At 57.3% G+C, this 18,942-nt stretch overlaps 1 protein-coding gene and 2 non-coding genes across 11 annotated transcripts in view; 2 read left to right on the forward strand and 1 right to left on the reverse strand.

Moving 5' to 3' along the window:
• Positions 1–898: 898 nt before the first annotated feature.
• On the forward strand, positions 899–971 carry TRNAV-CAC (transfer RNA valine (anticodon CAC)). The gene has a single exon. It is a non-coding gene; the product is annotated as a tRNA-Val (tRNA).
• A 162-nt stretch (positions 972–1,133) lies between these two features.
• Positions 1,134–1,205, reverse strand: TRNAG-UCC (transfer RNA glycine (anticodon UCC)). Its single transcript has one exon. It is a non-coding gene; the product is annotated as a tRNA-Gly (tRNA).
• A 264-nt stretch (positions 1,206–1,469) lies between these two features.
• Positions 1,470–18,942, forward strand: part of DPP9 (dipeptidyl peptidase 9) — a 43,057-nt gene continuing 25,584 nt past the window's right edge. For 2 of the 9 annotated variants that reach the window (XM_025457045.3, XM_049097579.1), the window contains exons 1-7: positions 2,585–2,771; positions 4,904–4,994; positions 8,778–9,031; positions 14,104–14,216; positions 15,418–15,591; positions 15,676–15,844; positions 16,532–16,645. In XM_025457045.3, the coding sequence (XP_025312830.1) occupies positions 4,939–4,994; positions 8,778–9,031; positions 14,104–14,216; positions 15,418–15,591; positions 15,676–15,844; positions 16,532–16,645 (880 nt within the window). In that variant the 5' untranslated portion in view covers positions 2,585–2,771; positions 4,904–4,938. Of the gene's footprint in view, positions 1,630–2,201; positions 2,262–2,504; positions 2,557–2,583; positions 2,772–4,321; positions 4,468–4,903; positions 4,995–6,066; positions 6,214–7,855; positions 7,974–8,777; positions 9,032–14,103; positions 14,217–15,417; positions 15,592–15,675; positions 15,845–16,531; positions 16,646–18,942 lie in introns of those variants that run through there. The other 7 variants (XM_025457043.3, XM_025457041.3, XM_025457042.3 and 4 more) reach the window with 7 other exon arrangements.

Genomic DNA, 18,942 nt, shown 5'->3' on the forward strand with positions numbered 1-18,942 from the left:
AGCCGCTGTCTGAGGTCCTTTGTCGCAGCAGCGGCAGGAAACCACCAGAGAAGGTCTCCAGGCTTTGCGGCTGTGACAGCTCTCCTGGGCCCCCAGGTGGAAGGACCCCACCCCCCAGCAGGTGTCTTCCCTAATTTCCAGTGGTTAATTCCGCCCCCCCAAGTCCATGTTGAAATTTATTGACGTGTTTGTTTCCATTTGATGCAGAAAAGCAACATTACGATATGTTCTCAACGTTCTGAATCCCAATACACCTACTTTCAAGTTCCAATATTTTCACCAAGATGCTCTGGGGAGTGGGAGGAAGAGCCTTTCAAAAAATACACTAAAAGCAACAAACACACAAAACTCCCCAAAACCGCTAAAGCAAGTAGAGAGGGGCACACACACTTTTGCTCTTTCCTGAGACCCCACGATGGCTCGGCCGAAACCTGCCTCGATTTATACAGTTTTGATATGTTGTTCATTATGGAGTTGTTTTGCCCCAAATAGGATATTTTAGTATTTTGGATTAAAATATCATTTACCTTGATGATTGCGGGGTGTTTTTTTTTGGGGGGGGGGCTTGATGTCTGCAGGTGCGACCACTGCCTCGCTCCCCTCGCTCTAATCCTGGTCTTGGGGTGCAGGGGAGGGGAGCAGATTTTACAGCAACGGGACCCTAAGTTCTTGGCCATGACCTGCCTGTCCTCCTCCTGGCTTTCAAAAAAAGAAAAGTCTGGTCTCCCACGTTGACGCGCTAGCGGGGTGCATCGGGGCGCCGCTCGGGGTCGAGGGGGGCTCCCTGCCCGCGCTGCCGCCTCCAGCGCGCACCTGGGAAGGCCGAGGGCCCCGGGAGGGCGCGAATCCCAGACGCTCTGAGCTCTATAAGCCTCCCCCGGAGCCGCGCCCTCCACCGGTTTCCGTAGTGTAGCGGTTATCACGTTCGCCTCACACGCGAAAGGTCCCCGGTTCGATCCCGGGCGGAAACACGCTTGCGTTTTTCCCTCCTCTCTAGATTTGCAAAGCCTCTTCCCGCCCATAGGCTAGTAGACGAGGTTCTGTGCTGCAGCTTTTAGCTGTCGCGCGTCACACGTTTTTATTAGAAAAATATAATTAGGTGAAGAGAAAGCAGAAAAAGGAACGCCCTTGTCTGCGTTGGCCGGGAATCGAACCCGGGTCAACTGCTTGGAAGGCAGCTATGCTAACCACTATACCACCAACGCTCCGGCGAAGCACTCGCTTCCTAGTCACTATTAGTAGAAGCATGACGGGTCTGCCTGGGCGATACCAAACCCTGCGGGGGTGTCCGTCTCCGGTGTCCCTCCCTGCCCCGGAAGATGCCGCCCCAGGGAAATTCCAAGCTTCCAGCCGCGAGAGAGCCGATCCGGGGCGTCCCCCCCCGAGCGCCGCAGACCCCCTTGGTACCTCCCGGGCGGTAGCCAATCGGCGGCCGCCGCCTGGGCCGCTCAACTTCCGGGTCAAAGGGGCCTGAGCCGCCGGCTCCCCCGTGTCCGCCGCCGCCGCTGGCCCCCGCGCCCGCCACTTCCGGGGCCGCAGTCCCGGGCATGGAGCGTCTAGTGTGAGGCGCCTCCGGCCCCGGGACGCCCTGCCCAGCCCGGCCGCCGCCCCGCGCCGGCCCCGAGCCCGGTGAGCAGCGCCCGCGCGCCCCGTCCCGCGTCGGCCGCGACCCCGAACCCGCCATTGACCGGCCCCACCTCAGCCCTGACCCTGGGCCCGCGGTCGACCGGCCTGTCGGGGGCGCTCGGCCCCGGCCCTGCCGCTGACCGCACGCGGGCTCCAGCCGTCCCGCCCCGGCTTCCCCGCGGCCCCAGGCCCTCGTCGGCCCCCTTCCCCCCCGCCCCCGCCCCCGCCCCCGGCGCGGGCCGGGCCCCCCTCGGCTCGCCCCGTCGCTGGCCGAGCCACCTGGCCCGGGTCCCTAACAGGAGTGGCCGCACCCACGGCGCTCTCCTTCCCCGCGGGCCCCGGAGGTCCCCTCCCCCTGCAAACACGCTCCCGGACCTGCGTCCTGCCGGCCCCTCCGCGCCCCTGCGCAGCCCTCGGCCCCTGCTCTCAGCTTCGCCCCGGGGCGCGTCCAGCCGCCTGCCTCCTGCCCACGCAGCTTCACACCAGCCCCCGCACTTCCCCATCCACGCCGCAGCTGAGCGGTCAGAAGTGCCCCGTCCCCCCGCCCCCCCCCCCCCCCCCCAACGTGAGGAAGTCGCTTGTCTCAGTGGCAAGAACCAACGTGCTTTCCAGGAGCTGGGGCTGAAACCCTGGAGGTTTGCGCTGCGCTGCGATCCCTGGCTGGTTCCCGGGAGAGCTGGGCCAGATGGGAGGGCTTTTCTCCCAGGTGCAGCTCGGGGCATGCGGAGGGCACAGTGCCATCTGCCCGGGGTCTCTAGAGCCTGGTCACGGAGAGAGAATCAGGCTGGGCAATCAGGACTCCCGAGTGGAAGGAGAGCCGGTTGTTAGCCAGCCCTTCCGTTAACCTGCTGCGTTAATGGCCTGTGTGTTCTGTCCAGGTCCTGTCCCACGCCTGCAGCTGGAATGGAGGCTTTCTGGACCCTTTAGAAGGTCAGTTGGGGTGACCGTGATGGCTGGTGTGTGGGCCGGTGGGATTCATTTGCATGCTCCGGGATACAGAAGGCTGCAGGAAGTGGTTTTCTACAACCCTGAGGTCACTGGCCTCCCCGGGGCGGTTGGCTGGGACCCAGGCCAGTGGCTGTGGCTTTTGTGCGCCCTTTCTGGAGACTGTTCTTTCCATCCAGCATCTTCCTCCGGCTGCCCCAGTAAGAACACCCCCTGGAAGATTGTGGGGGAAAGGAGGGGGAATGTGGATTGTAGCCGGATCTGGCGGAGGTGGGGCTGCATTCCCCTACGCCTGACTCGGTGCCTGGCGCTCAGTCAGCATTTGGTGGGGAGCCTGGCTCTAAACGGAGCCCTGGTCCAGTTCTCCCCGCGGCAGGACTTTCAGTGACTTGTCTCGTTGGCAGTACTAGCTGTCACGTGGGTCCTGCCACATCTGGGAATTGTGATAGCAGCCCAAGACATAGGGACCATGTTAATAAAAGGGGAAATTGAGGCACAATTTAACCAAAAGGTTAAGCAGCTTCTCAAGGTCACGGAGACGAGAAGTTGCAGAGCTGGGATTTGAACCCACATCTCTGACAACCGCAGCCCCTCTTTTCACCACTTGCCTGAGAGTGAGACCAGTGCTGCTTATGGTGACATTTAGCCTCCTGTCTCTCCTCTCAGTCCTGGGATCACACACTGCTTTCTTTTTCTTGAAGCCTCTGAGCACCTGCCTGCCTGGGACTTGGCTCATCAAGAAGGTGTTTGGTTGCCGACCAAAGCCAGGGCTCCCTTTGACTTTAGACAGCATTCAGGGGAGGGCAGGGACTTGTTGACTTGTTAATTCGACCCAAAGTGCTTCGTGTGTGCCAGGCATGGTTCTGGGCTCCGGGGATACAGAAGGAACAGGACAGATGTGAGCCTGGCCCCCTAGAGCTGACATCACAGTGAAGAGTACTCACCCAGAGCAGGGGTTCTCCGCCTCAGCACTGGCGATGTTTGGGGCCAGATCATTCCTTGCAGTGGGGAGTGGAGGTGAGCATCCTGTGCCCTGTGGGATGCTTAGCAGCCTTCCCTGGTCTACATCCCAGTAGCATGCCTCCCAGTGGTGACAACCAGAAATGGCTCCTAGGAGTAGAATTAGCCCTGGTTGAGACTTACTGGGTTGGGGGTGGGGGGGGCTCAGTTGACCCCCAAGAGACTCTATATTCCATAATCATTTGACCTTCTGAGGTCCTAGGATGTTGCACCACTTAAATATGTGAACTAAGTGGGAGGGAGAGGGATCCCTGGGTGGCGCAGCGGTTTGGCGCCTCCCTTTGGCCCAGGGCGCGATCCTGGAGACCCGGGATCGAATCCCACGTCGGGCTCCCGGTGCATGGAGCCTGCTTCTCCCTCTGCCTGTGTCTCTGCCTCTCTCTCTCTCTGCGTATGTGTGACTATCATAAATAATAAATAAAAATTAAAAAAAAAAAATAAGTTGGAGGGAGAGAGGAGGTGACTCACAGATGCTGGGGTTTACCATCTGACCCATCAGGGATTTATTCTAGTGCCTAGTGACGGCCTAAGGATCTTACTCAATTTTTTCCCCCAAATAAAGAATGCAGAGTTCCTCCTCCTCGGTTCGCTCCATACCAGGAGCACCCACAGTTGTGACAACCACAGTTGTCCCCAGACATCACCTGGTGTTCCCCGGGGGTGAGGTGGGGTGGAGAACACAGTAGTCCCCCTTGAGAGTCACTGTCTTAGACTTACTGCTGTACAAAAGGACCAGGTGGTGTGTGAGGGTGACAGGACAGCCACTTTGGACTGGGTGCCAGGAACAACCTCTGAAGAGGTGCGACTGGGACGTGGAAGAGAAGAGGAGGCAGGACGTACAGAAAGCAGGGGAGGGCGTCTCAGGCAGCAGAACTGGTGAGTGCCAAGGCTCTGAGGTGGGAAAGGTGGGAAAGGAGAGTAAGGCCACAGTGGCTGGAGGTCATGGCCAAGGGCAAGGGGAGAAGGTGAGGTCAGAAAGGCCATCAGAGAGTGGCCACCGTGGGGAACTTGGGATTATTCAGATTCTAGTGAGCACCAAGGTTGGAGTCCGTGGCGGCGTCATTTGAAACTGCCCTCTTCTCAGGGGCTTCTCGCCTTAGGAGGACTGCACCTGCATGACAAAGATGCAGGTTTCTGGCGAATGCCTGCAACCCTCTCAAATTTCCAGGCAGGGCCTTGTCACAACGCTCTTGGCATTCGGTGTCCCTGGAGTAATGGGGGGCTGCCTGGAGAAATGGGAAGGGGAGGAGGAGGGTGAGACGGGGCCCTCCCAGACTACTGGGAGTGGCAGCTCTGGGGTCTCTGCTTGCAGGCTCCCCCACCCTCCTGAGGTTGGCCGAGTGGTTAATGCGGAAGGTTAAGAAGCTCCGCCTGGATCACGAGAACACAGAAGGTTGGAGAAGGTAAGGGGTGTGGTCTCGGGAGCCTTGATCTGTAGGGATGTAGCAGAGGTTCCCCAAATTTCTGACAGTGTTATAGGTCTGCCCCCCCACCGCCCCTTTCCGTGTTTCCCCGACTCTGTTCTGGCTGTTTTGCATGAGGAGGCAGTGTGGGCTAGTGCAGGGTTTCTCGGCCTGGTCACTGCTGACATGGGGTCAAGTCATTCTCCATGGGGGCCCTCCTGGGCACTGGTGGGGATGAGCAGCACCCCTGGCTCCACCCCATCAATGCCAGCCTTACCCCAGACACTGCCCGGTGTCCTCTCAGGCAGGATCAGCCCTAGCTGAGAACCCCTGACCTGGTGCTTAGGATGTGGCTTTCGGGTCCAACAGATGTGGACTCCCCTCCGCTTCCTTGTGGGGGTGATGCTGAGCCTGCTTTCCAGCCTCCCAAATGCGGCTGACCCCTGAGCTCACCTGTCAAGGTTGCAGTGGGAAGTAGTCACACTTGTGCACCTGAGGCCCGGTGAAGACCGTAGCAGGTCCTCCGCTGAGCCCACCTGCTGCACTGCCAGGGTCTACTACTCCTGGCGTCATTTGCTTTTAGCAAGTACAAGCCATCAGACAGGCAGGAAGGGCATTAAAAGAGGTTCTGGAAGACAAGTGTGATACTGAGCACAGTGATTCATTTCCCAGACACACGCTCCCAGTGTCTGGTGGGTAAATGCATTAGGAGGTTACTTAGCGAGGGAGACCCGAGTCCCGCTTGTTGCGTGCCTTAGGTCCCCAGTGGGCCAGGCTGGGCTGCACACCAAGTCTGTGAGGCTGGTTGCGACCTCAGGAGGCCCAGGTGGTGCCAAGGGCAGCCCTTGTAGGGCAGAGGCTGGCCTTTTGTTTCCGGGGAACCCCCACCTGCGGGGCACTCGGGCATTTCCTCCCTGGAGTGCAGTAGGCCCCCGCCCCTCACCTCCTTAGCGCCTGCCTTCCTTCCTGCCTTATCACTCCCTGCGGTCAGCCAAACGCTCCCAGACCTGCAGCCAACACTGAGCTCTGCTGTTCCTTCTTGCTTTCTGCCTGCTTCCCTCGTCACAGGCCCCGCTTGGGTCTCTGGTGGACACCTCGGGGGACCAGTGGTCCTGGCTATTGGAGCAGCAGCTTACAGATCACAGAACTCCCCTCGGGCCCTGACCGTGACTGCACTGGAGGTCCCGGGCTGCTTGCTAGTGGCCTCGTGGTCTGCGAGGTATCTTGCTGACTGGCAGAAGGAGAGTGGCAGTGGACCTGGCCTAAGTAGCTTGGAATCCACTTTCATTTCCCCAGCTGTGTAAACTCTTGAGTGGAGAAGCCCAGCACTGCCTGGGGTAGGACGGGAAGGGCAGCGTTTACTTAATCTCTTCCTCATCGCGTGCCACCTCCTTTGTGGTCTCTCTCTGCTTCTGGGGGAACAGAGAGGTGATTGGAGGACCAGGGCATAGCACCAAGCCTTGACCTGTCTGGGAGCTCAGGCTGCCTGGCCGCATCTAGAAGATTTCCTAGAAGTTTCTCCCGATGTTTCATTTCATTTCTCATCTCCTGGATCATATTTTTGCTCCTTGGGCTCTCTGCAGTGACCAGAGGCAAGATCTTTTTTATTGTTCTTTGCTATGGAAATTAGCCACATGATTTTGTGAGTGCTTCTGCTAGGCTCTTAGCTTATGGGGTCCCTTTGGGAACCCTCAAGGTCATGATCTGTTTTTCTGCTGTGAGCAAGGCTTGAATTGTGGCAGCAGCTTCGGGGTTGAGGGGGGAGAGGTGGGCTGGGCCTGTTAGAGGAGTCCCCTGGCCTGGTTTTCTGGGCTTGTTGCCAGTAGTGCTCCGAGCCATGTGGGTTCTGCAGCACTCAGCCAGCCCTGGCCCTGCCCCCAGCCCCAGCCCCTGCCCTGGCCCTTGCCTGACACTGCCTGTGCCCCGCACTGCCCTGGAGGTAAACCACAGCCCTGCAGTGGGCCAGGACGCAACGTTAGTCTCCTGTCTTCTCTGGTTTGGCTTAGGGGACCCGAGGGCCCTGAAAGCTCCGATGGCCTGTGATCTGTGTCTTCAAAGCCACTGTAGGAAGTACTGAACTGAATGCACTTTCTGTGGCTGGGGGGCAAGAACCCTCGGCTTGCTGTGTACTCCCCCGCACCCCTCTCCCCCAACCTGGCTGGGTCACATAGGACTGAGCAAGGGAGGCATTTCTGCCACTCATCTGATGCTGGGTCGAGTTGGAAAGGGGACTCTGAAAATCGGCCCACAGAGGCCATTCTCAGAAGTGTCTCTCTCCCATTGCCTCTTGAAGCAGCAGGCAGGGGTCTGTCTCTAATGGTAGTGACTTGGTGGGGGGCGGGGTGACTTACTGGCAGGGGCAAGGTCTTCTGGGAAGGGAGGGCACAGCTCTGCCTGGTGCTTCTCTAAAGCCCTTGGCTTGTGCTGTCCCTGCCCCTGGGTCTCGCAGTAGCAACTCCCACTTCTGACCAGCGAACCCCGAACTCCACCCGCAAAGCAAAGCCACTAATCCTGGAGCAAAGCCGCTAATTCCAGAGCGCAAGGAGTCCCAGCATCCAGCAAGGCCTTAGTGCCTTTGATGCCCACGGAGGAAGGGGAGGCTGCCCTGCTCACTTTGGCAGGCCTCACTAGAGACCCCGGGTGCTCCAGAACTGGGTCACTGTGGCTGTGTTTAGATTTCCCTAAAACAAATATTTGCCTGGCCAGTCCAGTCTGGTCAGGAAATGTGCTGAACAGCAAGGGTGGGAGAAGGGAGGGAGGGAGGGAGCCTTGGCCATAGCTGCGCAGGGGCTGAGAAGAGAGGGGCTGTCTTGAGGGGCATCCATCCCCTTCTCTGGGGTTCTCACATTGCCTGTGCACAGCTGCCTGTTTCTCTGAGCCCCTTTGGTGGGACACGAGAGTTTCCCCTGCTGGACCCAAGCTGGATGGCCTGGAGTGACGAGCTTTGCCAATTCATTCCTTATGCTCAGTTCTTTGCATGTGAGTTGTGTCTCCCAGCGGGTTAATGCAAGATGGTCACTCCACAGCCCTCTGTGGGATGCCTGCTGGCAGCTGGACAGAGACCTCATGAGGTTTTAGGGACACTGCCGTGAGTGGGACAGGCGATCAACAAACAGCTGTTGTGATGAGTGCTCTGAGGGCAGGGACGATGGGCAGTGTGTGTGTGTGTGAGAGAGAGAGAGTGAAAGACTGTTGGAGAGACCGGCCTCAGAGCAGATGGTCATTGAAGGTTTCTGACGACCCAACAGATACTTACACTAGGATCTGATTAGAAGTTAGTCAAGCAAAGTGAGAGGAAAATGTTTCAGGCAACAGAAGTAGCACATGCAAAGGCCCTGGTGTGGGAAGGAGTCTGGCCTGTTTTGAGGAGCTGAGAGAAGGCCATTTTGGCTGGAGGACTGATAAAGGGTGGGAGGTTGAGGTTCAAGAAGTTGGCAGGGATCAGAGGACAGAGAGCCTTGAAGGCCGTGACAGGGACTGGTTTTTACCCCAGGGGCTGTGGAAAACCAAGGAAGAGCGTTAAACAGTAGGTTCAGATTTGCAGTGGATGTGTGGGGTCTGTTTGTGAGACTGTTGCGATCAGAGGTGGCAGTGGCTTGGATCTTAGAAGTGTTGATGGTGGTGGAAAGAAATGGAATAATTTGGGACATATTTAGGGGGACTGGGAGAGTTGCATGGGGGAGGAGCTCATCTCAGGGAGGTCAGGAGTGTCTGATGAGGGGGCAGCTTGTAAGGGAAACTTGGGTATCATCCTCTTCCCACGCTCTCCCCTCCCACTCGTAGCTTCTCGCTGAATTCCGAGGGGACAGAGAGCATGGCTACAGGGGCACCAGTGTCCGACCGGGGTGACACCGTCGAGATGGAGGACCCGGCATCCCGCTTCCAGGTGCAGAAGCACTCGTGGGACGGGCTCCGGAACATCATCCACGGCAGCCGCAAGAACTCAGGCCTGATTGTCAACAAGGCTCCACACGACTTCCAGTTTGTGCAGAAGACGGACGAGTCGAGCCCCCACTCCCACCGCCTCTACTACCTGGGTAAGACCCCCAGGTGCCCTCAGGCCTGGTCGGCCCCCTTGACCGTGGCAGGGTTTCTGGGACACTAAGTTCTCTTGTCTCCAGAGGCCAGCTGGTTCTATTAGAAGGTCCAAAAAGATGGGCCCGGCCCAGGGCAAACTGTCCCATGAGGCCACGCCACCCATGGGGACATCTGTTTACAGGGAAGGTCTGGCACAAGGTGCCCTGTGGGGGTTAGGAGTGCAGGTGAGCGGAGCAGAGGGCGGCCCACTGTTGCAGCAGTGCTGTGGGGGGAGGGGGGAAGGGGGGAAGGGGGGTTGCTGACACTGTCTCCAGTACCAGGTGGCTTGGGCCTGCCCCCCTGAGTCATTTCCCCACCATCTGGGCAAGGCAGGGCAGGGCCGGGTTGGATCAATGAATGACGACTCCTAGCACTGGGAGTCACAGGTAAGTCCTCGCCTTGGGCTGACGTGCTAAGAAGGATCCCGAGGCTCAAGGGAAAGGTGCCACGATTGTGTACTGTGTGTGCTGTGGTTTAACACCAGAGGGTGGCTGGCCACATGGTGCCATCCCCGCCCTAGATATCTGGATAAGCCAGTGAACTACTGGTGACTTCCGTCTGTGGTATGCGCCTTGTGAGCAGAAATTTCTACACCACCTGCAGTCAATTGCAGGCTTGTGCTCCCTGCCGGCGTGGTGAGAGCCTCAGGGCCCTGTGAGCTTCACGTGGGCCTGGCTCCTGGTAGGTGGACAGCGAATACCTAGTTATTGAGCAAGCGAAGGGCGTTGCCTTATTTTGCCTGAGGGTCTGACAGGGCCCACAGGAACAGTGCTGAGCATGTTCCTTTGGGAGCAGCATGACACGACTGGTGACCCAGGGCAGGTCTGCAGCCTCAGCTCTCAACCCGATATTCAGGGCCCGGTCGGCCTCTGAAGACCCACAGCCCCGGCACGATGCTGGCGGTGGCCAGGCCTTGCATCGGTGTTGAATGAGGGGTGGCACACACCTGTGACCGAAGGTTGTTCTCTGCCCAGGGGCGACCCCCGCTGAGGGCCCTGGCAGTGACCACCGTGGATGCCGGCTGGCTCTCCCCAGAGCTGATGCAGCAACTCTCTTCATAGAGATGCACGTGGAAACCACATGGTGGTTTGGTGACCACGGTGTTAGAAGAGCAGTGGTCTAGAACAACAGGCTCAGCAGGCAATAGTCTGTTCCGGAAATCCAGTTTTACTGGTACCCAGCCACACCTGTTCATTTCTGTACCTTCTAGAGCTGCTTCCGAGCGTAGTCACAACGGAGGTCATACGGCCCCCAAAGCTGAAAATACTGTACAGAGAAGAGTTTGGCGGCCGGGGGGGGGGGGGGGGGGGGGCGGGAGGGGGTGTCTTTTACCTGGAGGGGCGTGGCTCCTGGGGTCACAGCGGCCAGGGCACGTGAACTGGTGGCTGCGGCTTTGGTCTTCCCCACAATCCTGTGACCCTTAGCACAGCTTTGGACCCCTCACCAACTCAAGCTCAGGCTGCTGTCCTGGGCAGGGTACTTGTGTACTGTGATCCAACACCAGGAGTTGTTTCCCCTGCCAGAGTTTCCTGGGGCTACTACTGTCACAAATCACCACCGACTTGGGTGGCTTAAGACAACAGAAACGTGTTCTGTCATAGTTCCTGAGGCTAGAAGTCCAAAATCAGTTTTCCCGGCCAAAATCAAGATGTCAGCAGGGCTGCACTGAGCTCCCTCCAGAGGCTTTAGGGGAAAATTGGTTCCTTGCCTCTTCCGAGTTCTGGTGGCTGCCAGCGCTCCTTGGCTAGTGGCTGTGTCACTGCCATCTTTGTCGCTGGGGCCACATGGCCCCCCTTCCGTGTGTCTGAAAGCTCTCTCTGCCTCCCTTAGAGGGACACATGATTCCATTCCAGGTTCACCTGAAAAATCCAGGTTACTCTCCCCAACTCCAGATCCCAAACTTAATTCCCCCTGCAAAGTCCCTCTTGCTGCAGAAGATAACATAGTCATGCTCTGGGGATTAGGACCTGAGCACTTGAGGGCCACTTTTTAGCCAACCACAGAAACCTCTGAGCTAGTTTGAGCCACTAGGGACACCTCATATGAAGGACACGGGGGTGTGCCAGGGAGTCACCTGGGCCTCGTGTCATGACCCTGAGAACCTGGAGATTCATGGGGCTTGGGCGTCTGCTCTGCATGTGGTCTCCTTCATGTAGGCCCCCTGCCCACCTGCCTCCCACTGCCATGTTCCCAGGGTTACCCATTTCAGGTTCCGGCAACCAGCAGAAATGGATGAGCTCTCTCTGAATGTCTGGGAGAGGGAACCAGGTGGATTCAATGTCTGCTTGTCTGCAGCCTGTGCATGTGGCTGGGGTTGGGGTGAGTAGGTCCCTGCAGTCTGCAATGGGGAGGGGTCAGCTCTAGCCAAGGGCTCTGGACTTGGCAGAGACCCCAGGACCTTCCTAGGACATCTCAGAGCCATCCTACCTCTCTGGGGGTGACATTTCTTACCCTTGAGCTAATCCATCTGTATCACTTAGTACCTTCGGGGTACCTTCAAGCTCCACTTTGTGTCTAAGTTCTTGGGACAAACATCCCTGAAGCCCCCAAGTATTTATGACAGGTCTTTATGCTGGTGTAGCGCCCAGGGGAATCCTGGCAGCCAGCTGATGTTTATGGATGGAATGGAAACAGCCTCCTTGGGCCATGCCCAGTGTGCAGCCTGCCCCCTCTGCTTCCCCTGGGAGCCCCTGCCTCCTCCGTGGGCACCAGGCTTGCCACTTTGTGCACAGGGAGCCAGTCACCCTGGTCTCAGGGAAGGCCCTTTCAGATGTGTGCGATGAAGTCCAATGCAGAAGAAACGGACAGAGGGGAATGTGCCGGCTTCTGTGGCCAGGAAGATTGGACTGTGGCAGCTCCGGTTCCAGGGCTCAGACTGCAGCTCCCCTGTTCCTTGTGGGTTTGCTTATCCCCCTGCAAATGGGTGTCTCGGGTAGGACAGAGGCCTCTGGGACAACTTGGGGAATCCCTGAGAAGGAAGAGAGGCCTCTGTGTCCTCACGACATAGAGGAGAGCCCAGGCCCAGTGCAGGTCACGTGCTCATCGGGCTGCTTCGTGAGGCCACAGGACTCAGGTACAGAAATGGTGCTTGTGCAGACCCAGGCCGCCTGTCACACTGCTGGATGTTGGGGGTCGGGGTGCTGTTCCCAGTGCTGGGGTGGAGCTAGTCAGGGAAAGCAAGGGAGAGGCAGGGACAGTAGAAGTCAGAGCCTAGGCTCACATGCCCAGTGTCACTGGCCATCACAGGTGCCAGGGCAACACAGGGAATGTTCTGGTTTGTGCCATTTGGTGCCATCACTTACTAATCTGCTGGGCAGAGGATGTGGCTCCAATGTCCTTGGCAAGGCCACACTGTTGACTTCCTGTTTGGAAAACCCTGGCTCTCCCAGAGAGTTCCGAGGACAGGGGCTCACACTGCTGTATTGCAGACAGCCAGCAGCTCCTCCCAGCCTTCCACACTGCCCCATGACAATGTTCTTTAACGAGGTCTAATTCACATACCCTAAAACTCTTTCAAAGGTGGACAACTCGGGTTTCTCGTATATGCATGTCGTCGTCGAACTTTCACTAATTCCAGAACGTTCGATCGCCCCAGAAAGAAATTCCAGACCCATTAGGCATCGTCCCTCTCCCCCCACCCCCAGCTTCTGGCAACCATGAGTCCGTGTGCTGTCTCTCTGAAGTTGCCTGTTCTGGACATTGCACATAAATGGGATCATGCACTGCAAGATTCCCGTCCCCATTTGTTGTATGAACTTCAGAAGGAAGAACGCCCCGTGGGCAGTCTGGACAGGCAGTGTCACGCTGGTGCCTCTAGCTGGGGTGAGAGAGTGGGACTCCACAGTGTCCAGGGTCCCTAGACATGGAATCCCAAGTGTTGCCCACCCGCACATTTACATTACCTCTGCGTTTTTCCTTAAAAAGGTTTTCAAAGGAAATCTTATTAACATATATTCCTTTAGATATGATCTTTTACTAATTACTTCACCAGTGTTGTTGTAAGTGGAAAACCCGTGTGGATTGCTGTGTCGAGAGGCGGCCTGTTGAGATGACTGGAAAGGGAACAGACATTACCTGTCAAGCCCCAGCCCTAGAGGCACCGAGCTTGGGGTCTCCCTGTCCCCCACTCATAAGAGCGAGAGCATAGGGGAGGCGGGCCTGAAGAGAGGCCAGCGCCCCATCGAGTCTTCTTCCCAGGGGAACTCAGGACTGGGGGCATCTATAGTCCATTGTTTACCTGTGAACAGCAGCCCTGCCGTCGTCCGTCGAGTTGAAAACACTGGTGGTTGGAAAAGTTTATTTGCCACAAAGAACGCAGCAGCAGCTTTGATGATAAGTTGCACCCGAGAGAGGGAATAATGTGAGAAATGGCCATTTGCTACCAAGACAGGCCTAGGTCTCTTCGAGTGATGCGTCCTGGGCGCCGTGGGTCGCGCTCTCTGTCTCCTGCCCACTGCGTTCACGCAGAATCCTCACTAGGCAGCTCCTGTCCTCTCCTACAGGGTTACCTTAGATTGGCGGATGGGGTCTGGGGACACGTGTGGTTGTCACCACTCAGGTGCTCCTGACCTGGAGTGGGTGGGGCCGGCAGGGCTGCTCAGACACACAGTTCCTGGCTCCCTTGCATACGTTTGCTTTGACTCTGACCCTGTGTCAGTCTGTGGCCTCCAGAAAAGCCTCTAACAGAGGACACCTGAGACCCGAGCCTCACCCGTTGAGAGGTGGGTTTCACTGGCCTCCCCTTTGTTCTCTTACAGTGCTGTTTCTGTAGTAACTTTGGGCAAGGTATCCGTCCAGACATCTCAGGGCTAGAAGACCCCGTTACTGTTGCTAACATACTTGCACCCAGAGTTGGAGTGTGCGTGGGGAGGGGCATGCCGCCAGGATGCGCGGGGAGGACAGGGTCGAAGTGGAACCAGCCAGGCCCTGCCATGGGGAGCCAGGGTCCTGGCCTGAGGCCGGCCCTTACCCCAGACCCTCTCCCTGTCCTGGGCCAGGTCCCCCATTCTGGTTCTTCTCTCTTCCCCCCAAGGGATGCCTTATGGCAGCCGCGAGAACTCCCTCCTCTACTCGGAGATTCCCAGGAAGGTCCGGAAAGAGGCCCTGCTGCTCCTGTCCTGGAAGCAGATGCTGGATCACTTCCAGGTGAGCCGCATGTTACAGGGCTCCGGCAGGAGCTGCCCTGGGCCCCACCCATGGCTGAGGACGCCGGCACAGGGCCAGGCTGCCAGGCCACACACATTTCTGTGGGCCCTCAGCCCCCGAGCAGCTCCAGCCTGGCAGGTAGCGCAGAGCCTGTGGAGACGAGTGTGGGCCCCCCCCCCCCCACTCAAGCCCAAGAGTGTGCGCTCTGATAAGAGCTCTTATCAGAAGCATCTCTTCCTTTTCGATGCCTCACCAAAGACTTGGAACCAACCCCAGGCCGAGGCCCATTAATGGGGTCTGGGCTAATAATTAACATCATCCAAAGTCAGCTCACCTGGGGGGGAAAAGATGGCTGGTGAGGGACAAGGGGGCCTCTTGCGTCCATTTCTGTTGACTTCTTTTTGGTCGTAAAAGCAGTGTGACAGTACGGGGTGGTGGACGGGTAGTGGCACATTCTGGATTTTTCTGCGCCGTATGACAGCTCTCATTTCTGCCATCCCTGGTAGGCCCCAAGCCGACCAAGCATGGGGTTCATTGTGCTTTAGGTTCTGCTTTTAAGAAATGCGTTTCATGCTGTTAACATTCCTTGCATCTCCACGTCGAATTCAGAATTCTCAGGGAGGCTGTGTGGTGTCCACAGTAGTCTACACGCCCAGACCCCCCAGTGTTAGGTGTTTGGGTGGTTAGGTGGTCCTGAATTTGCCCTGTGCCCCATGTGCAGAAAGCAGGAATGAGTGCCGGTGAGCAGTTTCACCGGAAGTTCTGGCTGGACGGGATGGTGATCAGGGCAGGAGGGAAGGGGTCTGTGGGATTGGTGCTGGGGACCAGGAGACAGTACTCCTTGGGGAGCCCTCCGTGCCGGTGGGTAGGGGACAGGCTTGGAGAGGCTCTGTGGAGAAACGTGGATGTGAGCAAGCCCAGAGATGGGCCAAGAGAGGAAGACCTCTCCGGTGAGCCCAGAACCTGTCAGCCAGCCCTGTCACCCCCCCACTGAGCACCCTCATGGCCTCCAGGATCAGGCCCACTGCGGCCACCTGGGAGCTCCCTGGAACAGGTCTGCTCCCCAGAAAGTTCTCTCTAGTATGGACCACAGGCAAATTGGCAGACACTGCCCAGGAATGCCCAGGCCGGAGGGTTTATGCTCAGGGTATGGGTCCCTGGCTGCACTGCTAACACAGCACCCGTCCCTGTGTGTCCACAGGCCACTCCCCACCATGGGGTCTACTCCCGGGAAGAGGAGCTCCTTCGGGAGCGGAAACGCTTGGGGGTCTTCGGCATCACCTCCTATGACTTCCACAGCGAGAGCGGGCTCTTCCTCTTCCAGGCCAGCAATAGCCTCTTCCACTGTCGCGATGGGGGCAAGAATGGCTTCATGGTGAGCCCTGGTCACTGGCTGAGTGGGAGGGGGTGGGCAGCCGGGCAGCCACCTGTCCCCTGAGCCAGGCCTCTGTGTCCCCAGGTGTCCCCCATGAAACCCCTGGAGATCAAGACCCAGTGCACCGGGCCCCGGATGGACCCCAAGATCTGCCCTGCCGACCCTGCCTTCTTCTCCTTCATCAACAGCAATGACCTGTGGGTGGCCAACATCGAGACCGGCGAAGAGCGGCGGCTGACGTTTTGCCACAGAGGTGAGGCCAAGCAGGGAGCCACGCTCCTATCGCAGCCATTCTTGTGAACGGCCATCAGAGCCACCAGCATAGCTCCTAGAGAGGCCCTCATCCCTGCTCCATTACCCCCGAGCAGTGGACAGTTTCTTGGTCTCTGCTGGCACGATTTGCCATGTGGTCCTACGGTGGCCTGTGCCAGCCCCACAGGAACTCCAGCTGCCTGGCTTAGGGCTTCCTCTACACGAGTCGGCCACGGTGGCCTGTCTTCCCACCAGCCACTTGTTCTGTCTCTCTGCTCATTCAGGCCCTTCCCCCTGACACACCCTCCTGTTTCACTCTGCCTGGTCCGACTCAGACCTCACGTGCTCCCTGGGTTTTCCACATTCCCTGTGTGGTGGAGCTTTCCACGGGCTGTGGCCTCCACATGTCCCCCATCCTATCCCACAGCCCCAGGGCCCTCTCTCTAAACTTGAGCTGCTCGGCCCAGGTAGCTCAGACGCTGGCCACATCCAGAGATGTTAGCTGCCTTGACTGCTTGAGGTTGTTCCTGGCATCGAATGGGTGGGGGCCAGGAATGTGGGTCAATCCCTCAGAGCACCAGACCCCCTCACCTATAGGATGTTCCAGCCTTGAATGTCTATAGTGCTTGGGGGTGAAGGCCTGCTCTGCACTTTGTTCCTCACCCAACCTGGTGCTCTCCCCATCCAGGTTCACCCAGTGTCCTTGATGACCCCAGGTCTGCAGGCGTGGCCACCTTTGTCATCCAGGAGGAATTTGACCGCTTCACTGGCTACTGGTGGTGCCCTGCGGCCTCCTGGGAGGGTAGGCACCTTTGTATTTATGAAAGCATATTCACCTGTGTTCTTTTGTGTGTGTGTGTGTGTGTGTGTGTTCTTCTTATTAACAGAGCTATAGTCTACCTGCTTTTCTGCTCTTTCCTCTTTTTATTTGAAACAAACTTCAGCAGCCTTTCTATCGATATTAGTGTTCCAAGCCATTTAGGCTGCTATGGCAGGACACCACAGACCCGAATGGCTGATAAGCAACAGACATTTATTTCTCCTGATTCTGGAGGCCAAAAATCCAAGGCCAAGGCACCAGAGATTCAGTATCTGTTGAGACCCTGCTTCCTGGTTCATGGACCACAGTCCTTTCCCTGTGTGCTTACTCTCTCATAAGGGCGCTCATCCCATTCATGGGGCTCCACCCTCATGATCTAAGCCCTTCCCAGAGGCCCTGCCTGCCCATACCATCACCTTGGGACAGGATTTGACCTTTGAATTTGGGGGGCATGAACCTTCAGTGCATTGCAGTCAGCACACAGGGAACTCTGATGCCACTAGAACCCTGGGGTGTGGATGGACCACAGTTTGTTTAACTAGTTCCATCCTGATGGATGCTTTGGTTGTTTCTGGATTTTCGTTTTGGTTTTGCTTTGTGTTGTAAACAGTGCCACAACGAACATCTTTGTGTATATGTTCTGACCTTCTGGGTGTTTCTCAGTGGTTCTTAACCAGGGACAGTTCTGCTCCCAGCAGGCACTGGGTGAAGTCTGGGGACATTTGTGGCTGTCACAACTGGGAAGCTACTGATATGGAGTGGAGAAGAACCAGGGGTGCTGCTCAGCATCCTATTGTGGCCAGGTTGGCCCTGCCCACAAAGCACAATCTGGCCCCAAATGTCAGCAGTGCCGAAGATCATGAATCCTGTCATGGAGAAAGTTCCAGCTACAAGAGAGCTGAGTTGAAGCTACACATGGCTTAATTCTTGATGAGTTTTGTCAACAGTTTATGGAAGAAGCCAGATCAGTGGGTCCTTTTGTATCTCTGTCTCTCTGCCTGCATACTATGTGGTTGTCTCATCTCTTCTGGCATTTAGTCAAGCCAAACCCATCTTCTAAGGGTGGGGGACTTGTTTCTGGCCTGTGCCGGTAGCATCAGACCCTCTTGTGCTAATTGATTTTTCTGTGGGTCTTCATGCTTCAGTGAGCTTTGGCAAAGCACACGGCAGTGACAGCTGTGCTTCCTGGGCACCAGGCTGCGACCTCCACTGTCAACCCTCTCTGCTGTGCACTGTTACCTTTAGTTCGGCCACCTAGTCCTTAAATTGACATAAAAGGAAGACTTTAGAGTTCTTAACCGTCAAGAGAAGTGAAACACTAAATCCTGTGCTGTAAAGAAGCCAGCACCATACACTGAAGTCGGCTCCTAGGAAAAAGAGGGGTCGCCAGCATGGGAGAGGCACCTGAGGCCTGTCCATCCTTCTGAGGGCTAGGCCGGCTTGCCTGTTATGGGACAGAACACTGTGACCTGTCCTTCTGGCTGGCCCAGGGTCTTCATTGCACTGCCATGCTGTGTGTGCCCCTATGGCCTATGCCTCTGGAACTAGGGCCCCGGGTCAGGTCATTTATCTGTGGTGCCCTGCAGTCCTGAATCATGTGGCTTCTTCGTCCTGGTCAATAGAAGGAGGTCATTGGCCAAGAGCAGGAAGTCTCTCCCTTAATACTCTGGACAACGGGACTGTATCATTGTCTGCTGGGGGCCGTCCGGGGTGCTGTGGGGTGTGGAGCAGCGTCCCTGACCTCTGCTTGATGTGTCACTTGAATTCTGACAACCACACAGGATGGCCCTGCTTGAGATCCAATGGCCTAGATGATCTCAAAGGTCCTTTCTCCCAATGCTGGTGTGGCTCAAAAAGCCCTATTAGGAAGCCCCACCCCCACCCCCTGAATGCTGCCACCATCAACCCTCCGGTGTGGCCCTCTCCCAGGCCTTACACCCACTGTCACCTCCTGTGCTGTCTTGCATGGAGGAACATGGCTTTTCTTAGACCATGGCAACCCAAGAATGTTCTTGCTGGTTGCCAAAGTTTGAGGCCCAGGAATCCTCCATGCGGAGCGGATGGACACAGCAGTCCTGGGCACTGGGTTTGAGCAGCCGGTCCCAAACCATATGGCCTCAGGCCAGCCACTCAGCCCCTCCAGTGCTCCGCCTGACCTGCAGGCTGGGCGGGGCTGGGCTGCTGGGTCTGGAGGCATCCCTGGTCCATCCGTGGTGAGTCGTAGGGGAGTGTCCAGGAAACTGCACACAGGGCCGCATTTTCCCTTTCAGCAGCCTCAG

Source organism: Canis lupus, chromosome 20 (genome assembly GCF_003254725.2).
Source record: "Canis lupus dingo isolate Sandy chromosome 20, ASM325472v2, whole genome shotgun sequence".
NCBI lineage: Eukaryota > Metazoa > Chordata > Mammalia > Carnivora > Canidae > Canis > Canis lupus.